General features: G+C 35.5%; 1 protein-coding gene across 1 annotated transcript; it reads right to left on the bottom strand.

Moving 5' to 3' along the window:
• Nucleotides 1–18,333: 18,333 nt before the first annotated feature.
• LOC107780731 (putative glycosyltransferase At5g25310) lies at nucleotides 18,334–23,578 on the bottom strand. The gene is made up of 4 exons (XM_016601309.2): nucleotides 23,115–23,578; nucleotides 22,528–22,655; nucleotides 19,615–19,966; nucleotides 18,334–19,302 (listed from the first exon to the last, which is right to left on the bottom strand). Exons 1-4 carry the CDS (start codon nucleotides 23,439–23,441, stop codon nucleotides 18,640–18,642), a joined length of 1,470 nt encoding a protein of 489 aa, XP_016456795.2. The 5' UTR covers nucleotides 23,442–23,578; the 3' UTR covers nucleotides 18,334–18,639.
• Between the last annotated feature and the right edge of the window lie 215 nt (nucleotides 23,579–23,793).

Below are 23,793 nucleotides of genomic sequence, written 5' to 3' on the forward strand. Positions count from 1 at the left end.
ATAAATAGTGAATGCAATTAGTGAGTCTTAGCCCATCTGATCAAGTACGAAGGCAAGAAAAGGGATTTTAAAAACAAGAAAATCCCTTAGGCCACAAAGAATCAAAAACAGTAAAACAAAAGAAGACAAAGCACTAAAGTGCCGAGAAAACCTGGGACAGGAATATGATTGGGGGGGGGGGAGTCTAAAACCTTATCTGTTACTTAAGGAATCAAATTAGGGGTTTGGAAAGAGGGGTTTTAACAGTAAGCCGTGACCGGGAAAGAGAAAAAAAGAGAAGAAGAAGAAAGCTTTGGACAAAGGCTTTAAGAAGAACTAAGAGCTGGAATTGAAAGTAGCAATTCTCCTTCGGCTCAAGAGGTTAACCTTCTTCTTATTGTCTGCTGAATTATTTTACTGCATCTATGCGATTTCACAAAGTACAAAAGAATTCAAAATCAGTTTTTTTTTTTTTTTAAATATTCTATGGACAGTAAAGCTATAAAGGTTTGGTTTAAACACTGATAGGTCTAATTTTAGAGGAATAAATTATACTAAATAGTTTGAAGTTGATAGATTATGGACTAGTTCTATGAGTAAATATAATTCGGCGAATTAAGAGTCAAATATGAAACCTCAAGGGTTGGGTATTCTAAATTAGCTATAAATTAGCCTAAATATAGAATTAGCAGTATTATGTAATTATAGATTGATTGGAGGAAGTTATACAAATTGCTCGAGGTGAAGCATTTGGTATTTCGGCACGAGTACTGTGAGTAGTAATCTTACTGTTGGGACCAAACACACTCACGCAAGTATACGTGGTCGTCAAGTAATAAAGTGACTAAAAGTCGGATGTCGAACCCACGAGGACTTATGATTAACTATTAACTAAATTAGACTATCCTAATTATCTAAACAAGAATTAAATCTAAAAATATTTGATTCTAAACTAATTAAATAAAAAAATATAAATAATGAACTTTGAACAGAGAAAGAGCAGATTTTTATGATATCAATGTAATGAAAACGATCTAGGGTTATGGGCTATCTAACAATCCTATTGTATTCTTCAATTGAATCGACCGACTAATTTATCTAGCTTATTGGTTGACAGGGTTAATATTGCTCATAAGAATCTGTCGAGTTCTTACTCGCCTATTCAAGCTAACCTAACGCCTATATGTCTATGGAGTTAGAATCAACAAGAACGCATTTATAATTCCTGTAAATCAACCAAGCAAGGCAATTAGGTATATGTCTATCCTAACCACGAATCCGTTCCCCGATGCCCGAGTTCAAGAACTTGCCCTACTCAATCCTGTATGCAATATAGAATTTCCACTTTCGAGTTCAATTCTAGATTCGTAGATAATATTCAATTGGTGATCAAGCAATCAAATAATTAAGCGCAAGATTGAATAAATAAACTAATATGATAAATCAAGAAGTCAAAATCAATATCCGAATAACAATAATCATGAAAGAACCACAACCCTAGAACGTGAAGTTTAGCTCCATATAGACATGGTAGCCAAACAACAAATCATACAAAGAAACATAAAGATTACTAAGGTTGGTGGGAGAAAGATGAAACTAGATGAATTTCGGCCTCCACAACTTTGTCGTGGCTTTTTCCCTCTTCCCAATATGTTCGATGCCCTAAAAGAGGCATTTTTAGCTTATATATTGCGTACAAAAGTCGTGGGCCAAAGTTCTCCTATTCCTAATCCGACTTGGCTATAGGGATTGATGCTGGGGTGGATGCGTCGCATCCACCTCGTCCTCCACTTCTCAGCTTCGCATGCTAGGGTGGATGCGTCGCATCCAGCCTTCTCTTCTACTTCCCAGTTTCGCACGCGATGGCGAACGCTATGGCCCAACTTCACTGCTAAGGTTGCACGCAGGATGATGTTTTCCTAGGTTGGATGCGACGCATCCAACCCTTCTTCCTCTGGCTTAACCACCTTTTCTTCATATTTTGCACTCCGAACACCTTAAATCATCACACATAACTTAATTAGTCATCAAACCAATAATTACACCATGTTGGGAGTTTTAAAGATTAAATAACATCAAGAAGTGGTTAAAACATGGGTAAAGTAACATCAACACATATCGAAATATGCCAAACATCACTACCCCACACTTAAACCTTTGTTCGTCCTCGAACAAACCATCCTATAGTAGACAAAACAAAATTAAGCTCTTATCATTCAAAGCACACTGCACCTATGACCGTGGTTATTTGCAACAATTAGGCTCTAGGCTATGCATCACATACCCTTCCCTTTACTTATGCCATTCTTTAAAAATATTCGAACAAAGACAACATGCTCACAACAATCCTAACCTCAAAAACTGACTCAATGTCACTATGCACTCATGGCTTGAACACCCAACATCATAGAGAAGTCTAATAACGTTACCTATCCCTCGTGAAACCATGTGCCCTCACAACAAGAACAAGAGAGCGAGTTCAATCCACACATTCGAATCTCATGATCAAATATATTTTAATGACTCACATATATCAAAGAAAATCGCTCACTCTCACAAAGAAGTCACATGCATGAAATTAGTACCATAGGCTTGCCCTTAATGTAAATCTCTACTAATGTAAGCTCGCTCGATCTAAAATCAATTAGGACTTTTTCATGGTTGTAATGTGGGCTAAGGGACGGGTAGGATATATTTTAGGAATAGTGACTCAACCTCCTAAGTACTTTAACACATCATCAAATAACTTAAGCGCAAATTCTTCAACACCACTTCAATTTCACAAATAATATCACCCCAACAATATTTCCTCTTTCTTTAAGCACTACTTTAATTCATACCCACTAGCAAGAACAAGACAACAATTTATTCATCTATATTTTTCTTTCTCTTTTTCCAGATTTTTCTCTTCTTTTTTTTTTCTTCTTTCAATTTCCGCTAGTGGTGTATTATTTTACAAAATAAGTGCACCCTTCTTTTTTTCATTGGTTCCACTCAAAAGTCACCCCACACTTAGTCCCTTCTTACTTCTTTTAGCGCTCATCTAACAATTAAAGTGCTTTAAGAGGTAAAAGGATCAAAACAATGTCAATTAAGAATAAAAAGGGTATAGGCTTGTAATGTGGGTACCAAATAAAAGGTCTACAGGCTCAAAAGGGTTAACTAGGGATAGATTTTATTTGTGATAATAAATAAGCTCAAAGAGATCAAAGAAAGCCTAAAATTATTTTTCAAACCGAGCATCACCTAAAATTTCGCTTCAACTCACATACCGGGCAAGTTCTAGACACAAGTACAATACATGGACAACACAAAAAACCTCACCACACATGGCACATGACTCACTAAGGACGATCACATTCCGACTCTCAAACAATGCAAGTATTCACGGAGCAACGAGATATTAAGCATTAAGCGCAAAGTGAACACAAGTCAAGAAAATGAGAAATAGGCGCCACAAAACATGCTATCCAATTTAACAAGGCATCATCAATAAATTCAAATCATACAGAAGATACTACACATGCCAAAGTATAAATATGTTACTATCAAATAAGTCAAGGGCGCCTAGGTTCATCATTCTTGCTCCTTTTATTCCCTAAATTCCTAATCTACTCGGAAAGAAAAAAACTACCCGGTTCAAACTACATCCCATGGAAAAGAACCGAGGCACAAAGAAAAACCACAGGGGATTATTACTACCTAAAGAAAGCTAAAAGACATATTTTGAATTTTTGTTTAGACTTTAATCCCTCAAGAAAACTGTCTAGGAGATCAATCGTCGGGAAAAGTCCAATTTTTCTACTTTTTCGTTTTTTTTTCCAAAAGCTACTACACTTAAGAATGAGTACTACAACTAAGCTAAAATAGCACAGAAACTCATCCAAACGATCTCCTCACCCCACACTTAAAATTTTGCAATGTCCTCAATGCACATTATAAATAATAAGAGGGTAAACGAGACTCCCTGGTAGGCCAAAGGCCGAAGCAATAGTGGCTCACGAGGTACTCAGACTTCCCCCAGGCATCGTCCTTTGTGTGGGCACCCCACACTTAGTCCTCACCATCTAGCTCGCTTTTGCACTCTTCTAATGGCTTTGCTTCCTATGCTCATAATCCTACAAAACAAAAATAAATACTACAAAATAATAAAAATAAAATAAAATAAAAAGTGAACAAAAATAAAAGAAAGCAGTAACGCTGGGTTGCCTCCCAACAAGCGCCTGATTTAACGTAGCGGCACGACGTGAATCACTTTTTGCCTCCACCTCGAACTTATGAATTGAGCCCCTAACATGGCATCCAGTTTGCGGCTATGCTCCAGTGGTGGGGCTACAATGATAACCAAGCCAAGTAATAAATTTTTCACTCTACACTTCTCGGCCTTTAGATGAGGAATGTATTTTTTGCTTTTTGGCATGACAAATTCAAAAATATAGGCATCATGTTCCTCTTCCATTGACTCCTCCAAAGGCTTAGATGACTCGATTTCCATGTCATCATCCAAATACAATGTCGAAAAATGTTTAGAATGAGAACCAACACGCCCTAACTTTGGAATTGTATTACTATTTATATCCTCATATGTGCACACATTAGAGTCTTCAAATATAACATTATCTGCTACCTCGTATTGCTCTAGTGTACTTTTCTCAACATGGGCATCATCAACAGAAATATGCTCGAATGATTGGCTCTCCACTTTTAGCTCCTCAATTTGGCGTATAAGCTCCTTTTCAGCTTCTGACAACTCATTACTATTTTGTTGGGCGATAGACGCAACAACCTTTGCATTTAATTTATCTTGCAAGTCGTGAATAGTAGTGACAAATTTATCGATCCCTTGTCCTAGTTTAGATCTTCCCTCTATAAAGTGTCTCATCCCATCAGTAAGTTCCTCACGTTGAGCTTCATATATTTCTAACTTTTCAGCCTGTTCTACCAGCCAAGTTTGGCTCAAAATCTCCTCTTTTTCAAAAATTTTCTCTTGCTGGTACTCGCTCTCTTCATTCAATTCTTCCATATTGGCCTTCATTCTTGTGATTGCTGCCCTCATTCTTTTCATATCTTTTTTGAGTTCATCCTGTTGCTCTGCTACTTGCCTCAAAATATCCCTAATATATGCATCAGGTTCCATATCCTGCACTTCATTGCCCCTATCAAACTCAGAAACATCATTAGAAAGATCATAATAAGGGCTCAGAGAAGGATGAACAGGATTAGGACAACCATCCCAATGGCCATCTTGACCACCACACATATTACAAATATTCCACTCAAAGGATTGAGATTGTGCGCACAAATCGGTCCCGGGAATATTCTGACAATTTTTCCACCAGTGGGGTCTTCCACAATATGGACAAGGATCATCAAAATAAGAATAACCATCATTCGAATAATTTTCATTCCAAGATGCCATGTTAAATTAAATAACAAATACTAACTAAACAAAAAAAAATGTCTAATCTAGAAAAATAGCTAATTTCTAAGTCCCCGGCAACGGCGCCAAAAACTTGTTGGGACCAAACATACTCACGCAAGTATACGCGGTCGTCAAGTAATAAAGTGACTAAAAGTCGGATGTCGAACCCACGAGGACTTATGATTAACTATTAACTAAATTAGACTATCCTAATTATCTAAACAAGAATTAAATCTAAAAATATTTGATTCTAAACTAATTAAATAAAAAAATATAAATAATGAACTTTGAACAGAGAAAGAGCAGATTTTTATGATATCAATGTAATGAAAACGATCTAGGGTTATGGGCTATCTAACAATCCTATTGTATTCTTTAATTGAATCGACCGACTAATTTATCTAGCTTATTGGTTGACAGGGTTAATATTGCTCATAAGAATCTGTCGAGTTCTTACTCGCCTATTCAAGCTAACCTAACGCCTATATGTCTATGGAGTTAGAATCAACAAGAACGCATTTATAATTCCTGTAAATCAACCAAGCAAGGCAATTAGGTATATGTCTATCCTAACCACGAATCCGTTCCCCGATGCCCGAGTTCAAGAACTTGCCCTACTCAATCCTGTATGCAATATAGAATTTCCACTTTCGAGTTCAATTCTAGATTCGTAGATAATATTCAATTGGTGATCAAGCAATCAAATAATTAAGCGCAAGATTGAATAAATAAACTAATATGATAAATCAAGAAGTCAAAATCAATATCCGAATAACAATAATCATGAAAGAACCACAACCCTAGAACGTGAAGTTTAGCTCCATATAGACATGGTAGCCAAACAACAAATCATACAAAGAAACATAAAGATTACTAAGTTTGGTGGGAGAAAGATGAAACTAGATGAATTTCGGCCTCCATAACTTTGTCGTGGCTTTTTCCCTCTTCCCAATATGTTCGATGCCCTAAAAGAGGCATTTTTAGCTTATATATTGCGTACAAAAGTCATGGGCCAAAGTTCTCATATTCCTAATCCGACTTGGCTACAGGGATTGATGCTGGGGTGGATGCGTCGCATCCACCTCGTCCTCCACTTCTCAGCTTCGCATGCTAGGGTGGATGCGTCGCATCCAGCCTTCTCTTCTACTTCCCAGTTTCGCACGCGATGGCGAACGCTATGGCCCAACTTTACTGCTAAGGTTGCACGCAGGATGATGTTTTCCTAGGTTGGATGCGACGCATCCAACCCTTCTTCCTCTGGCTAAACCACCCTTTCTTCATATTTTGCACTCCAAACACCTTAAATGGTCACACATAACTTAATTAGTCATCAAACCAATAATTATACCATGTTGGGAGTTTTAAAGATTAAATAACATCAAGAAGTGGTTAAAACATGGGTAAAGTAACATCAACACATATCGAAATATGCCAAACATCACTTACCACAATTTATGTTTTCATAACCTGCATAGTTTATATATGATTTTGAAAATAAATGTATTACCGATGCTTTGAAATTTACATGTGGGACAAGTCCTTTACTTAATATGGTACCGAATAGTTTACTTGAGATGTTTACTGGTTAACCAAAATATTTTCATTGTTACTAGATATGTTTTACCATTACTTGAGATGTAACAATTATTTAAAATATTCTCACTGTTACTAGATATATTTTACTGTTACTCGAGACATGATTACCGTTACCAAAATAAAATTTCAAGATTTGATAAGAAATTATATGCCCTTCATTATTTTGAAAATGCTTTTGTACGGGTATTTATTGTTTACAAGAAAGAGTATTAATGGGAGGAGACTTTGAATGATCCCATAGCTAACGGAGGGTTCGTTAGACCTGGTGCACCTTGTATTTACCGATTACCGAGTACAGTTATAGCCCTCGCTAGTGGGAAGGTAGAACTAGCATACAGTTGTAGTTTTTCCTCGAGTAGGGACCTACATTTATATTTGACTCCTTTTATGAAGGGGTCCACACAGTGATATAGATTACATGATCCTTTCTTGGAAATCTCCCAAACATAAAGAATTGCTATGAGAAGTGTTTACTGAGTTTATTACCGATTTTTTTAAAATTGATTTCTGTTACAGGAAACATAGAAAAAGAATGATTATATTTACCGTTTTAGAAAGGGCATTCTTATGATATTTTCTGTTTGATATACTAGCATATTTTCTTACTTGTCCCCAATAAAAACGGTTGTGGTTAAGTGTTATTACTCACTGAGCTAGCGACTCATTCCCTGCTAATTCTTTTTTACAGAGACAACAATTGACGTGGGCGAGGATTTCGTTACTTAGAGCGCACAAGTTGATAGTTCTTGGTGAGCCTCGCACTTGTTCGCGTGGGTAGAGATTTTATTTATTGTTATGGTCTTTTCTTTGAACTCTTAGAGTCGCTCCATAGTCATTCATTTAGTGTCATGGGTATTCTTTTATTATTATAGACTTATGTTGAGTATCGCTCTTTATTATCAAAGTTGAAGATGAATTAGTATTTCTAACTGTTAGTGGGTGGACTATTAATGGTAGATATTGGTTTGGGTTAATTGATAAAGTTATTATTATTTGAATTGATATTGGGATGTTTGGTTGTTGATTTGAGACAGGAAAATTTTTGGGATAGTCCAAAAGCAGGGAAAACTCTGTCCGATTTTCTGTAAAATACCGATGAGGCTTACTTGGGGGCACTTGCTCCTAAGCGCCGGTCATGATCCTAAATTGGGTCGTGACATACATATTACTTGATATTTCATGAAGTTGAATTGAAACCTCTTTTGTGTGCCATATCTACAAGAGCTTCTTTGTTTCCAAATTTCCCAGCATATGACAGTTGGTGCGTCTTGGAGGCTCAAGGCATGGACTCTGTTGTTAGATTTCTCTTCCCACCACCTTTTGAAGGTTGTAGGAACAAGAACCTGTTGATGCCTAATTCCCAGCGGGTTGCCAATTGCATTCCAAATAAACATCGCTGCTTCACTTTCCACTAACACATGTTGCATAGTCTCCACATGTGGCACACTACAACAAGAGCATCTAGACGTGATGTTAGTATCAAACCTACCAATCATGTCATCAAGTGGCAATTTTCTTTTAAATAATCTCCAAGTTAGGAAAGACATTTTAAAAGGGATAGAGTGATGCCAAACCTTCTTTAAGAAATTATTTTTTTGCTTTTTTGATCTAATAAGGTGCCAAGCAGATTTGTTAGCAAACAGACCATCATCAGAAATATTCCAAACAGGGAAGTCATCCTCCATATAATTACCTATATCAATATTTATAATGTAATCAGTAATATGTGAAGGTAGAACCTGGTTTAAGTTGTTGATGTCCCATTGCCCATTGTGAAAGAAGCTATTTACTTGAGTTTTTGCAGACTTCCTGGTACCTTGAGACAGGTGTGCTAGAGGACCTTTTCCAGTCCAGTTATCCCACCAGAAGTTGGAGGAACCATTTTGAATTTTTCAGTTAATGTGCATTTCAGCTTTACTCCTAATCTTCAATAGGTTCTTCCAGCTCTGAGAATCCGAGGAGTTAAGGACTTTACTCACGGGATGAGATATCTTACAATATTTGGCTTTGAGGAAGGTGGCCCATAAAGATTGTTGCGTTCTAAACCTCTACCATCTTTTGATACTAAACGTTTCAATCACATCTTGCATCTTCCTTATACCAATGCCACCTTCATCTTTGGGAAATCACATGTTGTGCTAAGAACTCCAGTGGTATTTGTTCTTACCATTCGTAGATCCCCAGAAAAAAATTAGCATAATGCTTTTCCATAAGGTTAACAGTACCTTTGGGGGGTTCATAGCCGACAGAATATATGTGGAAAGAGATTGTAGAATATGCTTGATAAGAATGATTTTCCACCTGAAGATAGAATCTTTCCTTGCCATCCATTAAGCCTTTTGACAATTTTGGCTAACATGCCATCAAATAAACAAGTGTTCTTCCTCCCATGGTAGATAGGGCATCCCAGGTAAGTGAAAGGAAACTTTTTATCCATGAAACTAGAAGCTTGTCTAATTCTATTGATCCTGGAGGCAAGGGTGTTAGGAGAAGTAATGAAGTAACTCTTGTCGCTGTTGACTTTTTTCCCAAAAGCCTTTTCATACCTCTTGATATGCTTCTTAATAAGATTGATATATTATTTGTTTCCTCCATAGAAAATGACAATGTCATCTGCATCGGCTAAGTGGTTGATATTGGGTCCTCTGTTATCCATGCAAAATGGAGTGAAGTTGTCATATTCAAATAGCTTATTCAGAGATATGGACAAGACTTCAGTACCAATGATGAACAAGGAAGGGGACAAAGGGTCCCCCTGCTTAAGACCATGGGAATAAGTAAAGAAACCTTTTCTAGTACCATTGATAATAATAGAATACCAGAATTCGTTGACCAAGCCCCAAATGATGTCAATCCATTCCTCTGAGAATCCAAATTTCCTCATAACAGACATAAGAAAATTCTATGACATTCTGTCGTAGGCTTTCTCCATATCTAGTTTGATAATGACGTTACCACCACAATTTCTATGGTTGATATTTTGAGTGATCTCTTGCGCAAGAAGAATGTTTTCAGTAATAGATCTTCTTTTGACAAAACCACTTTGATTCTCTGAGATGAGCTTGTGAAGCATAGGGTTAAGTCTTCTTAATAGAATTTTGGAAATGATCTTGTCAGTGAAGTTGCTTAGACTAATAGGTCTAAGCTTAGAGAAGTTGGTAGGAGACTCCACTTTAGAAATCAGGACAAGGCAGGTATGTGAGAAGAATTTGGTAAGTCTCTTCCAATTGAACACCTCTTGAACAAAATCAGTGATATCATTTTTGATAATATCCCAACACTTATGGAAAAAAGTACCATTGAAACCATCAGGACCTGCTGCACTTGTAGCTCACATATCAAAGACTACATCTCTGATTTCTTTAGTATTAGGAATAGCAGTGAGAGATCTATTTTCCTCATCAGTGATTATATGGGGAATGCAATCAAGAATGTCACTATCTCTAAATTGGTGATGAATGTCGAATCTCTTTTGGAAGTGGTGAATGTCAGCTTTTGCAATATTGTCATCACCATCCACCCATCTGTCTTTATGATCTTTGATCCTGTGAAGTTGGAGTTTTCTTCTTCTTTCCCTGATTAAGTTGTGAAAGTACTTGGTATTGGAATCACCTTCTTCAAACCACTTGGAGTTAGCTTTCTGTTTCAGAATAGCATCTTGCATGGAGATCCATCTAATGTATTCTGCTTGCCCTTTGTTCAGTTGTTCTCTGAAGGAATCAGCGTTGTTATTCAAACCTAACTCCTCTAGTTCTTGCATTTTGGCTTCCCAAAGTTGAACATGTTCAAACATATTGCGAACTTCTTCTTTAGACCATTGAGTGAGTCTTTTGCTGAGCATCTTTAGTTTCTGTTGTAGTTTGCACAAGGAATTCCCACATATGTTAGTAGCCCACACTTCTTCAACCAGATTCATGAAGGTAGGCTGCTCAGTCCAGAAGTCAAGAAATTTGAAGTACTTTATGCCATTATTTTTTCTGTTATGACAACTAAGCAACAAGGGTCTATGGTCGGACCTAATTCTTGGTAGATGCTTGACAGTGTTATTTTGAAGGAGTTGGCACCATAGATCATTTGTAAAAATTCTATCAAGTCTCTTCCAAATCCTTCTTCTAGGATCCTAGTTGTTACAGCAAGTGAATTTAGGTCCAACATAACCCAAATCTTTAACCTCACAATTGTCTGTGCAAGAGCTGAAATCCAAGCTTTTGTACATTCTGTGAGGTCGACCCCCATGTTTCTCATCCGGATCAAGAATAATATTGAAGTCTCCTCCAATGCACCATGGCCCATCAATCACCATATGAGTACCTTCTAAACTACTTCAAAGGTCTTTTCTTTTATTTGCATTGCATTTAGCATAGACAACAATAATGAACATCTTAGAGTTTTTCACCCCATTATGCTTTTTGATAGTGATTTGTTGATCATCGATACTAATCACACTGGTTTGATTGTTTTCTGACCACATGAGCCAGATTTTCCCATTGGTGTTGGAGATACAGTGTTGAAACTTGAGATATTTCATGTATTTATCAATCTTATTCATGCTAACAAAAGGTTCTATAATTGTTATGAACTCCACTTTGTTGATGTTGACAAGTTTTTTAAGCCTAGGCATGGCTTTCTTGGTATTCACTCCTCTAATATTCCAGAAATTGTATTAATCATGGAAACAGTGGAGGGGAGATTAGTTTGAGCTACCTCCTTGAAGAGATGTATTGACATTGCTTTTTTTTCTTCTTTTCTTTATTTTTGTTTTGATTTCTTCTCTTGATCACAGGTGAGAAATCATCCCCATCCTCTTTGTCATGCCCAGTTTGTAATTGATTTTTAGGAATCACAACAGTGACTCTGTTGGGAGAAGTTACTTCAAATTATTGTTGTGTTTCTCTCCTAATTGGAGCTACTTCTGTGTGATCTTCCTGTTCTTCAGGAATCAAGTTGACTGCCAGGTTAATTCCTGATAGATTCTTAATGTCTGAAGAGACACTAGTTGATTCATTGATATACATCTGCCAGTCAGGGACTTTGTCTTTTTTGGTGGCCTCAATATTGCTTGGTTCTTGCACTGCTTCTTCAGTCTCATTTTGTCTTACATTCTTGGTTATATTGGTGCTTCCCTCATCTCCATTTTTTACCTTACCATCACTTCTGCTAATATTTACATGAGTATTCATGTGAGAATTATTTTCTTGTTGCTCCTTCATAGCTTCTTCTATAGCTCCCTTATTTTTGGAATTAGATGAGATCTTGACATGTTTAAAGGTCACCTTGGACTTTTTTTTAGGAACTTTCTTTTGTCTCCTAGCCTTGACTTTTTTGGTTGTTCTTCCCTTGATGATTTGCATCCTTTCCTGATTTTTAGCTATGTTCTCATCACTTGGTTGTTCTTCATTGTTGATCTTATTGATGCTCTCATTCTTATTGTTAAGCTCTACATTGTGTCCCTGTTTCCTCTGGGAGTGTTGTCCTAGGTTTATTTTGCTGCCTTCTCCTGTTACTGCTGCTATGTTTTTTTTTTTGCCCATCTTCTTTGGTTTCAAGATTCACCTCCTTGTCTTGTTTTGCTTCCTGCTCTTTCTTTTCCATTTCTCTTTTCATTTCCAAAATTCAACAGTTCATCATGTTATGCCCAAGATTCCTATAGTATTTACAATACTTTGGGACACCCTCATATTCAAGTTTTTGAACAAAGCCTTTTTAAGGAGCATCATCATAAACTTGACCAACATAAACAGAATCTGGTTGTTCTTTTAGTAGGTCGATTTCAATTCTTACCTTAGCCCATGCTAGGTCTGGTCTTTCCTCTCGTTGCCAAGTCCATTTCTAGTGGAGTCCCAACAACACTGACCACCTGTTTGATATACTTCCATGTGTGCATATGAAAAGGTAGTTCCGATAGCAGTACCCATACCGGTGCCACTGGTAGATCCTCTTCAGGCTTGAAGTCCGGAGACTACCTTTGTAACCACATTTGTTGTCCCTCAATTTCGACAACCCTCTTGTACCAGACAAAATTGAAGTTTACTTCGTTGGTGAAATCCAAGAAAACGTTGTAGTTAACATAAACCCCAATCTTGACCGAGCCTTTAATAGAGATTAGTTCTTTGAATTTTGACCTAATTTGGTCAATTTGGGGCCTAGGTTTGAGAAATCTGTCCACTATTATGAGCCTACACTCATCTGCCATGATGCCATAGCAATCCGACGCCTTGAAGAGTACCGCCGACATTTCATTGTGTGTAGTGTGTGTTGCTATGACAGATTCTCTTGCATGTTGATTTGGGGCTGTTGGGAATTGTTTGGAAGTGGAAACCTTGATTGCATAAGACAATTTTCCATCAGTAGATTCAATGCTCTGTTTAATTGGAGGGTTAAGATTGGATTGGCCATCCAGACACGCCGGCGGGACGCCGTCCGGTGGATCTATGAGGAAGGAGCGTGAGGGGACTCGCTTATGAAAGAGCCGTTATAGATCTGTTTCTAGAGAGAGAATATTAGGTGAACTTAGAGGAGGCAGGTTAATAAGATATCACATACTTTAAGTAGAAAAGAGGCTTTGAGATAGACATGAATATGTAAATTGGTCAAATTAAGCTAATAATGAATTGTGTTTCATCTAGTAAAATAGTTGTTCTTGTCAATTGCTCTAGAAAAGATTACTTCACCCCAGCAGAGGCATTAGGTAAGGTGATCCTATGTCCCCATATCTTTTCATTCTTTGTATGAAAATATTATCTACACTTATCAACCACAAAGTAGATAATAGATTTTGGGATCCGGTTACTATAGGAAAAAACAATCACCAATTATCACATCTATTTTTCGCATATGATCTTACCCTAATGGCACAAATTAACAAAAACTCAGCCACTACTATTAAGCAATATATGCCTGGATCTATTTTGTAGCATGTCAGGTTAAAACATCAATAGGGCAAAATAAAAAATCATTATCTCAAAAAATTGCCCTAAGAATACAACCTCTAGTCTCTCTAACTTTTTTAATATTAATATTAGCCACTCCTTTGGTAAATATCTAGGTTTCCCGATTACAAATTCCAAATTAAGAGCCACTAACTATCAATTCATTCTTGATAAAATGCTAGCTAGATTGTCTACTTGGAAAACAAATTGCCTGAATATTGTTGGCAGAAGCATCCTAGCTAGCTCATGCCTTAATTCCCTCCCAGACCATATAATGCAATACACATTATTCCCCTCCAAGATTCTTAAAAATATAGATAAAATCCAACGTAATTTCATCTGGGGCACACATGCTACTTCCAAAAAACTTCATTAATCAACTGGGACACCGTCACTAAACAAAAGAAGGATGATGGCTTAGGTATCCACTCTGCGAAGAGTAAAAACCTAGTCAACCTTACAAATCTTTCTTGGAGACCTCTCACAAATACTCAATCTCCTTGGGAAAAAAACTATCCTAGGGCTTCATGGTTCAAGAAATAATGGTAAATCCTCCTCCTTCATTTGGAATAACATTATTCAATGTTGCGAATATTTGCAACGAAGGAATCACTTAGTTTCCCCGTAATTCCTCACGCCTTAGTGTCTGGAATAGTCAATGGATCTATAATACTCCTCCACTGCGCCAATGTATAAATGGGCCTCTAACCCAAAAAGATGATAATCTCACCATTAGGGATATCTGGCTTAATAATAAATGGGACCTATCCCAACTATCAATGATCTTTCCCCAAACTTTGATCAATAAAGTTTCTGCCATTAAACCTAGCCTAAACACTTGTGACACCCCCATTTGGTCGCCTAACACAAATGGGCTATTTACTAGTAAATCTTGTTACAATCTAGTCACTAGCCACTCTCCCACAGACAAAGACTTTAGTTGGATTTGGGACCTAAATTGCCCTAACAAATTAAAATACTTAGTCTGAAAATGCTGAAAATGCTACCATGAGAGACTACCCTCTAGAAGTTACTTAAATCACATTGGCATGAACATTGACCCTATTTGCACGTTTTGTAAACTTCACAACCAGACCATTAAACATATCTTCCTTGAGTGCAAAACTGTTAAGGAATTTTGGCTACTCTTAGGTCTGGACGCTTGTACCTGGGATAATAATACCAACTGGATCACTAATATTCGTGACTATAATAAAAACCTAAGAAATAGTATCATTAGGTGGAAGGATTTCTTCCCGTTTGCTATATGGAATATTTGGATCAATAGAAATAATAACGTGTATAACAACACTACTTACAAGGTTTACTTAGAAAATTTCTACAAACAAGCTGAGGAATACAAGCTCCTAACAGAGAAGGAATTCATTCCTCAGCAAAAGATCCCTATCACTGTTACATGGCTTAAACCATTACGTGGTTGTGTCAAACTCAACATTGATGGCTCCTTTAAGGAAAACACATCCCTCTGCGGCTTCGCTGGCCTATTTAGGGACAGCTTGGGTCACTGGATACTCGGCTTCCAAGGATCAAACACTGGCTTATCACCTCTGCATGTTGAGCTGATGGCTCTAAAACAAGGCCTGCGTATTGCTCATGAACAAGGATATTCTTCCATAGAAGTGGAAACTGACTCAACTGACGTCATTAATTGTATAGACCAGGGAAACACAATTTTTAACGATATTATTCATGATTGCAGTTCATTAATGATCAAAGTGAAGCTTCAAACAATCCACCACAATTTCAAGAAAGCCAACAAGCCGGCTCACAAGCTAGATAGAAGTGCTATTCAGGAGATTAATGGCAAGGATCTTAAGATTATGTACTATCCTCCGCTTTTTGTAACTACTGCACTGTCTCATGAAGGAACTGCTTACCTAGTTAAATATCTTAGTAAGGATGTATGCACTAAGCTTGCATCATTTGTAAATCAAAATGTCCTAAGTGACATATCTAAACTTTGTAATAGCCAAGTAAGAAATAAACTTTATTCCCTAATTATTATATATATACACTAGTCTTAAGGCATGTGCGTTGCACGTATATATAACGTCAGTAAACTAAAATTTGTATACAAGAAACAATTAATTATGCAAAATAGAAAATAACATTAAAATAACAGTGATTTAAGTGACAAAAATAAACGTGATTACATAGACGTAGTAATTTGGATATTTTCAGAACTTGCAAAGATAAACTGATCAGTTAAGTTAGTTATATATTATTTTAATTATAGGTATTTTATTTTATGAGATAATAATATGTTAGTATATTATTGAATCTAACCCAATTTCTCTTTCATAAACGATGTTGTCGGTCCTAAAAATTTCAAATTATTTATTTAATACTGAAAGAAAAATGATGACTCTTATCATTTAATCATTTGGATGCATATTAATTTACAATAATAATAACTTACCAAGTAAAATATTTAATCAAAGAAACTATGAAAAACGTTTTTAAGCTAATCAGCGTATTTAAATATAATTAATAATTTAAGGTTGTAAAAGGAACAAAAAACTCAAAAGAGTAAATTTACAGAAAAAATATAAATCAAGAACATATAATTTCAATGAGCTATATATAGTGAAACTACGTATAGACATATAACGCAAAGATTAGTAGAAAAAAATCGAGAAGAAAATATTCAAAAAAATATAAATCAATAGTTAATTTCAAACATTAGTTTGAATAGTAGAAACAGATTTTAGCTAGAAGCACAAAATGTAGTTCGACTTCATTAGGTCCTACACTAAAATTAATGCACTGCAATTGATCGCAAGTGGTAAGATCATAATAAAGAGATAAAGAATGATTTAAATTTTTTTTCAGAATTGTCGAACGAACCTCCATGCTTAATGCGGACACTACAAAAACGTACTTAAAAGACAAATCTGCACTCTAGACTAATTTGCCATAACCATTGCTTTTGAGCCTACAAATATGATATGAAAATAAATTATAGTTTATAATCTTAATGCTATAATAAAAGGACAAAGTTTATCCAATAGATCATTAAATTTTAATTGATTTCAAACTCCTTTATTAGGGAAAAATATACAATATTTCATATTATAATTTTATTTAGCATAAATTTATGAATGTGTGATTTATCAAGAACATAGCGGGAGAGAATTTTTACGTTGACGAAGAAGGAAAACATCAGTTATCTTCATGAATAGTAATGCTCGAACAATTTCAATTCTTGGCCTAAACTTAATTTTCTTCCCACAAGATCTGTTTTTATAAGTTGTAAAATTTAAGCTTGAATTTGTTAAAAAGAAAGTTAAGCTTAAATGCTAAATTTATACAAACTAAAATCTCAAAAGTTTGATGAAGAAAGACAAAAACCTCAAATTTGAAGGAATTTTAAAAACAAATCGTAAAAACAAGGAAGGGCTAGACAACATATTGGATACCTACAGGGGATTTATGTTAAAAAATACTAAGAACAAGGGTTTCGAAACCGTATTGGATGCCTCTAATATTTATTCACAATGTTGTTATGTCTCTTAACTAATCAAAAAGAAGAGAATTATGAAAAAAAATATGTAAGAAATTGTAGTCATGTTACATAGTATAATTAATGAAGGATTTATATAAAGTAGAATTTTAATAAATTTTAAGTCCTAAATATTAGGTTCCATGCATAAACGCATACTCCTAAATTTGAGGTAAAAGTGCTCGAAATTTTTACCATAAAAAATAAAAAATTCATAAACGTAAGCCAAGGTGGAAGTGCTCGAAAAGTTTACCAAAATAATTAATAAATTTTGTACCTAACATAATTATAAAGAATTAGTAATATATTTCTTACAAGGAATTGATCGGTTTTTTTTAAAGATTCCTAAACCTAAAAAGAGGTCAAAGCACTCAAAGTTTTTATAACTTATAACAAATAAAAGAAAACTCCTAAACTTAAAAGGAATTGAAAGTACTTAAAACTATTTTTTTAAAAGAATTAATTGTTGAAGGCATGACAAACAAAAGAACTCCCAAAGCGTAAAAGTAGTAAACGACATTTTTGAAACACGTCACAAAATATTGTGATTTTTCTTTTACTAATTTGTTATATTACACCGTTCAAATTAGGAAAATATTTAATACATAAAATCTAATTGATATCGAATTTCTAAATATTAGGAAACTATTAAATGACTATTCATATTTCTAATATTAGAGAACTAATCAAATGACAATTTTGTCTAGTGTGAAATCTATTTCTAAAAGGTAAAAAAGGAGAACGACATTTTGCTACGAGTCTTCGTACTTTTAATATAGTATAGATATATATAGATCCTGTTTGTCAAAAAAAGAATTCATTCCTTACACATTTCACTTTTTGACAAAATTTCAAGGATATATATTATCTTGTAGAACAAACACTGATACTTCTCCCTTTCCAAAATGGAAAAAAAGGATCAAGAATGTTTTCATTTACATTGTCTTGTTGAAGCAAGAGGACTTGTTACTCCTATAGGCTAATATATGGAAGAATGCGGCCATCTGAAAAAAGATGCTATTACAAACAAATTCTAGAGAATGAAAGAATATAACTCAAAAGGCGTTGAAATAAACCCTGGTAATTTGATATAGATTATGTTCGCTTCTCCACCCCTATATATCCCCATCTCAATTTCTTCTTTTGTAACTTATATTCGATAAATATATATATGTATAGCATGTTGCCATCTAGAGCCTTAAATTTAGTCTCCTGAGCCATATAGAGTGTAATATCATATGAAACACATCAAACTTCAGAGCAGGCCGGTTTAGTTCAAAATGTTTCCTCACAGCTCTCAAACCTTCTTTGAGCTTCATGTATTTGTCTTCTGGAATAGCCAACAATATCTCCTTTAGCCTTGGGATATCAGAAATGTTAACCTGTATTGAGAATGCATCCCAGTTTAGCACATCACTAAAAGGGAAGACGTAATGATCTGATAACATAACAGGAACACATTCGGCATAAATTGCTTCAACCGCTCTTGGGCTAGCCACTTCATAGCCACTGGGGCATAGGCAAAACTTGGACCTCAACAATTCAGAGGGATAATCCATGTATTTAGGCAAGTATTCATATACACGAAGATCGGAGTCTTTCCCTTTCCAGTGTTCGAAGAGGTTTTTCCGGATATCGCCATGAAGTCCACCAGCAAAGAATCCAAGATAAGGCCTTGAAATGTTGGCTGGTGGAGGAGACTGTAGCTTTGGGGACACTCCACCATTGTAAAGGTAGATTTCAGGAAGGCTCACATCTTTCTGAGGATTGAAACCTTCTGAGGAGTTTGCATTACACAAAACCCTTATTGATGTATTGTACAGAAAATCATTGCCTTTTGAAGCAAGAGGAGCCTGCAATAAGTGTAGCAACAGACCATGTGTGAGTGATAGCACTTTTCACGACATACTAATGGTCAGGAACATTTAATTTTTCTAATCCAATTTATAAATTTTAATGGAATGATCAAAATTTTGCTTTCAACAACACAACAACAACAACAAAAAACCCAGTGTATCCCACAAATAGGGGGTCTGGGAGGGTATTATGTACGCAACCTTACCCCTACCTTATGCAGGTAAAGAGACTGTTTTCAGTAGACCCTCGGCTCCAAGCAAGCATGCAATTTGCGTTCAACAAATGAGTACAAAACTAATAAAGCTTACCCAATCATGGCAAGAAAGCATGAAATGATAAGCTCCATGACTTCGATTCCAGAACGGGTATTTTGTTGAGATAAGTCGAACATAATCAGACACAAACTCTTTAAGAGGAGTAACGTTATATGAAAGTGGCTTGTAGAGAAACTTAACCATCCAAGTTACACTAAAAGGCATGAAATAAACATGGGCTGAATGAGGGTCTCTTGTCCTGAATTTACTGTTACCATGTTCCATCTCGCTAATGAACCTTCCTTCACTTGCATATATATCTTTACAGGGTCCATTATGGACTATTATGAAGTCTCCATCTTCATATACATACACTTTGAATCTCCTCTCCATCTCCTTGTAACTCCTACAAACAATAATTATTCGCAACACAAAATGATAGTCAAGTCCACTGAGACGTTCAATGATAGCAATGGTACGTAATTATAACAACAGCAGCTTGCCTACAAAATAAAAGTGACAAAGTGGGTACGTATCTTAAGTCCCAATAAAAAAATAATGACTTACATAAGTACTAAGTATCAAATATATGTTGGTTACGGAAAATCCCAAATGCTTCAACGGCAAGGCAAATTATTAGAAAACTAATAAACAATCATAGGAAACTCAATCACACTAATCTTATTTACTTTTTCTAACTTATTTTGGTTCATTTACTTATGATCAATAATGTGAATTAAATTACAAGAAAAATTAAAATGGTTCAGAAAGAATTTTTCCGTGTTCAATGCTGAGTAACTACACTTCCTAGCTTAGCTTTTAATGTATGTAGGTGATGTATTAATGTATCAATAGGAAAAAAAGAAAATAAAAGGCGAAACCATTAACGTATAGAGGAAATAAAGAGAGAAATTACTACATCACATGACCTATAAATATGCATTACCAAAAATGCCAAGAGAGGTACGTTTTTTCATTAGACTGGGAGCATTGGTGCCATTCTTACAGCTGATATTTTGAGGAAAAGTAAACATCTTTGTTAGCTGGTGTTCCATATGCAAACTCTCAGAATGAAGACGTGGACTAGCCAGTTTCAACATTAATTTGTTCTCGCAAAGCCAGAAAAACTAGCTATCAGTAAGATAGTTACACTATCTCACAGTTACGGCTGATGTGACTCTAAGAGCATCTCTTTACATGGGTAGGTGACGGAGTTGTAAAAACAGAATTGAATCTTTTATCTTTTCGATTCCATGCAAATTAAAATTCTGCAATGCTAGGCTAAACATTTTGTCTAATTTCAATTTTGTGGGAAATAATCTTCAAAAGCAACAAATTACGTAATTATTTCCCGGGGTACGCAATAAATAGACACGCTTTTTTGATGAACAATCGTCAAATATTCGGTCAAAACCAAATTACATTTTCTGATCCAAGGTCCGATTTTTTTGCTTAATTTCCTGATAAGATACATTTTGAAGGAGGCTTTATTGTCATTAATGATTAATAAGCACTCCTTTTATTTTGTGCGCTAACAAGGACTACTTCTCACATCATTTATCAGTATAATTAACGTTATCTATTGACATATAATTAATTTCGTGATATTAGGCATTTCTTTTCATGTTTTCTTGTGGTGGGAAAAAAAAACTTTGGTCTCAATTACAAAAAACCATATATAGATACTAGCAATCCGGATGCATAACAAATTTTCAAACCTATATTAGGAATCAAACAACATAACTTTACTATGCAATCATACGAAGTGTAAGTGGTAGATACATAACGTGACAAACTAGTCAACCGCGTATCAGTTAAATACAAGGACTCTTAAAATTCGATATGTACCACATGATACCATGTATCTAATTAAATTTCTTCGAGAAAGAAATAGAAATAGAAGAAACGTTTCATCTTCCGCATTTTTATATTTAAAAAAATTACAAAAGCCAAACTAAAATTTTATGGTAAGATGAAAATGCAGAGCCGCCCAAAAATTAGAAGGGATACATGCCAGCCACATATAATTAAGAGGAGTATTTGTTACGAGCAATGAATATAACAAAGCGGCTTTTCACAGAAGGCAATCAAGTGCGACCTCTGTAGGAAACATTGAGTGTGCGCACTAGACATACCATGCGTCAATTAGAAGACTTCCTAACATTCCACTTAATTGACTTCTTAACTGGGCTGAACTACCATATCCCTTATGGGCTAGGACAAATCTTATAATTTTAGTCCAAATTTTATACTCAATCGAAAAAAAATATATTAAACATATACAAATTATTAATTTAAAAATTTAGGATGGCCTTTACTTTCTAGTACTCCACTCCCAAAGCCCACCCTCTCATGGGGAAGACCGACATAGTACAGGTCAATAGATACAGCCTCACGACTCATGCGTTGAACTACTAAATATATATAACGCAACTGTTTTTGAAAAGAGGAATACTATATATCTTTAATAATAAGTATTATATTAATAAGTATATCAACGATCTAAATCATCCACTAGTTTAATAAAAATCCTACATCCCTTCTTACCCTTCACTGGAGTTTGGGAAAAACTAATTACGACTCACATTTAATATTACTCTCGACTTGAACAATATATTCGTGTTTCTTTGGCCTGAATTATATAGTATTTAGTTAACAATATTTTATATACGCACGCGTGTGCTAATACTAAATTTGTACATATAGTTTAAAAACCAATACTTACGTCCAAGGATCAAGACTTTGGGTCAGTCTTTACACTAAACTTCACGTCGGAGTATAGAAGGGGGTGATAAACAATAAATTATAAGAGAACACAATTGGAATGTGAACTGGAGTGATTCTGGTGAGTAACTTAGAAGGAAAGTAGTTATGACTTGCAAAAAGGCTCTTTTTAGAGATTTAATCTTAATAACTTTTATTTTTTTTCCATATAAATATATATATGAGATTGAATTAGAGACTTACTGATAAAATGCGCCTGGATTACGGTAGATTCCACCGGGGTTTATGATCGACTGATTTCGAACACCAGCAGCTTTTCGAATCGCCGCTCTCGCTCGTGTCAATCCTTCCTCATTCTTATCAACTTTCCTCTGCCGAATGTTCCAGAAATAGCATTCATATTATTCCACACTCAAAAAACTCACCAATAACAAACGTAAATGAAGAAAACTTTAGTTTCAAAGATTTTCACGTATACAAAAATTCCTAGAATCAGATAATCTCTCAAAAACTGATAAAACACGTGACGCTTTAGAGTTCCACATATACAAAAACTTCACAAAAATCTCTAAAACTTCAAAATTAAAGTTTTCTGAATCATTCAGTGAAGCTCTATCAACAGTACTACTTTCACCAAGCATAAACGTAAATGAATTAAACTGAAGTTTTAATGTTTCGTTTAAACAAAAACTACACAGATTCAGAAAATCTCTCAAACTTCGGAAATGACGTTTTCTAAAGCATTAAAGCAAGCTCTATCGATAAATCCAAAATCAGGAAAAAAACGTAATCTCCGATGAAATTTAAGAAGAGCATTGAAATTAACTCACAACAACGGCAGATTTTCTCTGAATCGGAGAGAACGAAGAGTTCTTCCGGTATAACGAAACATCAGAAGCGATGGCTCGTGATGGATTTAGATTAGCCACGGTAGCGGCGATCACTTTCTTCTGCAACTCAACGATCGAAACAGTACTACCTGAATTCACGGCAACCGCCGATGATCGGAAGCCGCTTCCGAGAAAAACTGCTATCACTGATACAACAAGTACACAACAGAGTATACCTAAATAAGCATAAAGTACTCCTCCTCCTCCACCACCACCACCACCACTACTACCACCTTCATTATCACTACTTTTTTTTAAAATCATCATCCTATATATATGTGTATATGTGTGTGTCGTGAGTGTGTGAGAGAGAGGGAGAATTTTCAAGGAATGTGAAGAGGCGGTTATGGCGGGGAAAGAGCAGAGAATTGAGCAGTTTTTCTCCTACTCGGCTTCTTCTTCGTTTTGGGGGTAATTTATAAATGGCGGAAAAAAGGTGAATGGCGTGATAGCTAATGAAATTGAAGTTATAACTGAATTTACTTTTTTACCCTTACCCTTTTTGGATATTGACAGTGACATTTTTTCGAAAGGGTAGTGGTGAACTAGTTTGAGTTTGGTAAGCTCGCTAGCGCCTAGCTTAGGTGATTATGGGAAATTCGTTCGGTATAGCAAGACA

Source organism: Nicotiana tabacum, chromosome 23 (genome assembly GCF_000715075.1).
Source record: "Nicotiana tabacum cultivar K326 chromosome 23, ASM71507v2, whole genome shotgun sequence".
NCBI classification, from domain to species: Eukaryota; Viridiplantae; Streptophyta; class Magnoliopsida; order Solanales; family Solanaceae; genus Nicotiana; species Nicotiana tabacum.

What these genes read in the sequence shown, in the direction of transcription:
- LOC107780731 (XM_016601309.2), bottom strand. Translation starts at nt 23,441, where the DNA reads ATGATGATTTTAAAAAAAAGTAGTGATAATGAAGGTGGTAGTAGTGGT. An exon ending in AATCCAGGCGCATTTTATCA is followed by an intron (nt 19,967 to 22,527) that starts GTAAGTCTCTAA and finishes TATTGTTTGTAG; the next exon opens with GAGTTACAAGGAGATGGAGA. An exon ending in TGCTTTCTTGCCATGATTGG is followed by an intron (nt 19,303 to 19,614) that starts GTAAGCTTTATT and finishes CACTTATTGCAG; the next exon opens with GCTCCTCTTGCTTCAAAAGG.